This window comes from Octopus bimaculoides, chromosome 23 (assembly GCF_001194135.2).
Source record: "Octopus bimaculoides isolate UCB-OBI-ISO-001 chromosome 23, ASM119413v2, whole genome shotgun sequence".
Lineage (NCBI taxonomy): Eukaryota > Metazoa > Mollusca > Cephalopoda > Octopoda > Octopodidae > Octopus > Octopus bimaculoides.
Window position 1 is genome coordinate 11,725,031 of NC_069003.1, and position 2,748 is coordinate 11,727,778.

General features: G+C 39.0%; 1 protein-coding gene across 2 annotated transcripts in view; it reads left to right on the forward strand.

Annotated features, from left to right (window-relative positions):
* Positions 1–2,748, forward strand: part of LOC106880355 (putative ferric-chelate reductase 1) — a 57,843-nt gene that overhangs the window by 36,697 nt on the left and 18,398 nt on the right. For both annotated transcript variants that reach the window (XM_052976021.1, XM_014930239.2), the window contains exon 8: positions 1,683–1,845. In XM_052976021.1, coding sequence (XP_052831981.1) covers positions 1,683–1,845 — 163 coding nt within the window. The remainder of the gene's footprint in view (positions 1–1,682; positions 1,846–2,748) is intronic.

Sequence of the window (2,748 nt, forward strand, 5' to 3'; positions counted from 1 at the left end):
AATCATTATCATCATCATCATCATCATCATCATCATCATCACCACCACCACCACCACCACCACCACCACCACCATCATCATCATCATCATCATTGTTGTTGTTGTTGTCACCATCGTCATCATCGGCAGCATTGTCGTTGTTGTTGTTGTTGTTGTCATCATCCTCATGATCGTTGTTGTTGGCATTGTGATATTCATGATCAGCATCAGCATCAGGACCATTGTTACCGAAGTCATTCTCATCATCATCTTCACTAACCATCACCAACATCCTCATCATCGTCTTCATGATCGTCATTATCATCATCTTCATCGTTATTGTAATTGTGAGGATGGTCATGTTTATCACATCATCATTGGCATAAACAATGACATCATCATCCCTGCTACTAACACAACTACAACCATCACCCTTACCATCACTACCACCATCACTTATTTCTTTATTGCCCCCAGGGGGCTAAACATGGAGGGGACAAAGGGATTAAGTAGATTACATCGACCCCAGTGTGTAACTGGTACTTAATTTATCGACCCCCGAAAGGATGAAAGGCAAAGTCGACCTCGGCGGAATTTGAACTCAGAACGTAACAGCAGACAAAATACCGCTGAGCATTTCACCCGGCTGCTAATGTTTCTGCCAGCTCGCCACCTTTACCACTACCACCATCGCTACCAATTCCATCAACACCACCACCACCTATCATATCACCATATCACTTTACTCTGGTGTGCCAGAGTAAATGTAAGTGGTTGAGTATTCCGTTTGACTCAGGATTGGTCTGATTCGTTGTAGAGTTTATGTGGGTAGCAAGTTACTCCCCGAGGTAACCCCATGATTTCCATAAACCTTCAAGTTCTCAAAATCCTCCTGATTTTCTTTCCCACTCCGAAGATTCAAACTATGTACAAAAACTCCATTCCAATCACTTTTATCCATTTGTCTGTGTGGTTAGAGATGAGACGTGCTTTTGACAAGATTAACAAAAAAAAAAGTAGGATCTACAGATGTTGGGACTCACAGAGGGGATGACAAGGGACCAAGACTCCTGGTGGTTTGCCATGCTTGAAAAGACTTGCCAAGCTAAGTAATAGCATGGGTGACCATGCATACAGGCTCATCCTTTGCAACCTTCTCCAGATGAGCATCCCTTGCGGGCTCTAAGTACTGGTGCCATGTAAAAGGCACTCAGTGAACTCTGTAAAGTGGTTGGCGTTAGGAAGGGGCATCCAGTCATAGAAACCATGCCAAAACAGACAGGGAGCTTGATACAGCCCTTCAGCTGGTCAGCGCCTGTCAAACTTTGCCAACTGATGCCAGTATAGAAAATGGGTCTTAAATGGTGGTGGTGGTGGTGGTGGTGGTGATGATAGCGATGATGATGATGACGATGATGATGACGAGGATGAAGACGATGATGGTGATGATGGTGATGATGATGATGATGTGGTGGTGATGGTAGTGCTGGTGGCTTGGTGGTGGTGGTCGCTTGGTGGTGGTGGTAGTGATGATGATGGCAATGATGATGACGATGATGACAATGATGACAATGATGGTGATGATGATGATGATGATGATGATGATGATGATGATGATGATGTGGTGGTGGTGGTGGTGGTGGTGGTGGTGGTGGTTTCCTCTTTATAGTAATAATAAATCTGTTTTGTGATTCATTTTTCAGGTTCCTCCTGGTGTCATAAACAATCCCAACATTTCCTATGTTGATGGAATTCTGAAATGTAAATTCAGTTCTCTGGTTAATTCTAAGACCGATGCATTACCTGCACTAGACCAAGCCTGGTATCTGGAGTATGCTGTGGGAAATGTAAAGGTCAATGGAAAAGGTGAGGTGAAGCATGAGTCTTGTATTTAATAACCTGCCTGGACACTGCTGCTGGTTCTTTGATACAAATTTCCTGTTTCAAAAATGAGCGAAATTAATTTATATTAAAATGAGCGAAATTAATTTATGTTAAAATGAGCAAAATTAATTTATGCTAAAATGAGCGAAATTAATTTATGCTAAAATGAGCGAAATTAATTTATGTTAAAATGAGCGAAATTAATTTATGTTAAAATGAGCGAAATTAATTTATGTTAAAATGAGCGAAATTAATTTATGTTAAAATGAGCGAAATTAATTTATGTTAATTTATGTTAATTTATGTTCCAAATGCCAGCTTAATTAGGACTAAGTCATTTTACTAAATTATTTTCGAAATTAATTGAAATGAAGGCAATGTATTTCAACATGAATATGGTAACAAAAGAGTTAAATATCAAGTATGCATGTATGTATGTAGATATATATTTGTATACACACGCACACACGCACATACACACAGTCATGTTAAAAGCTCCCAGTACACTCCATGGAGTGGTCGGTGTTAGGAAGGGCATCCAGTTGTAGAAACCAAATCAAAACAGACACTAGAGCTTGATGCAGCCTCTGGCCTTAACAGCTCTGGTCAAACCATCCAACCCATGCCAGCATGGAAAACCCGACATTAAATGATGATGATGATGATGATGATGACACACACACACGTATATATATATATATATATAATTAGAATAAAAATAGAAAAGTGACAATTTCATATACATAGATCATACTTTATTGTGTTTCGTTAAGATAAGGATGAGACAATTTATAAATATAAATTATGTTTAATTTATTTAATATGCTGTGTTTACCTATAAATGTTGCTGGAACATATATATGTGTATATATATATATATATATA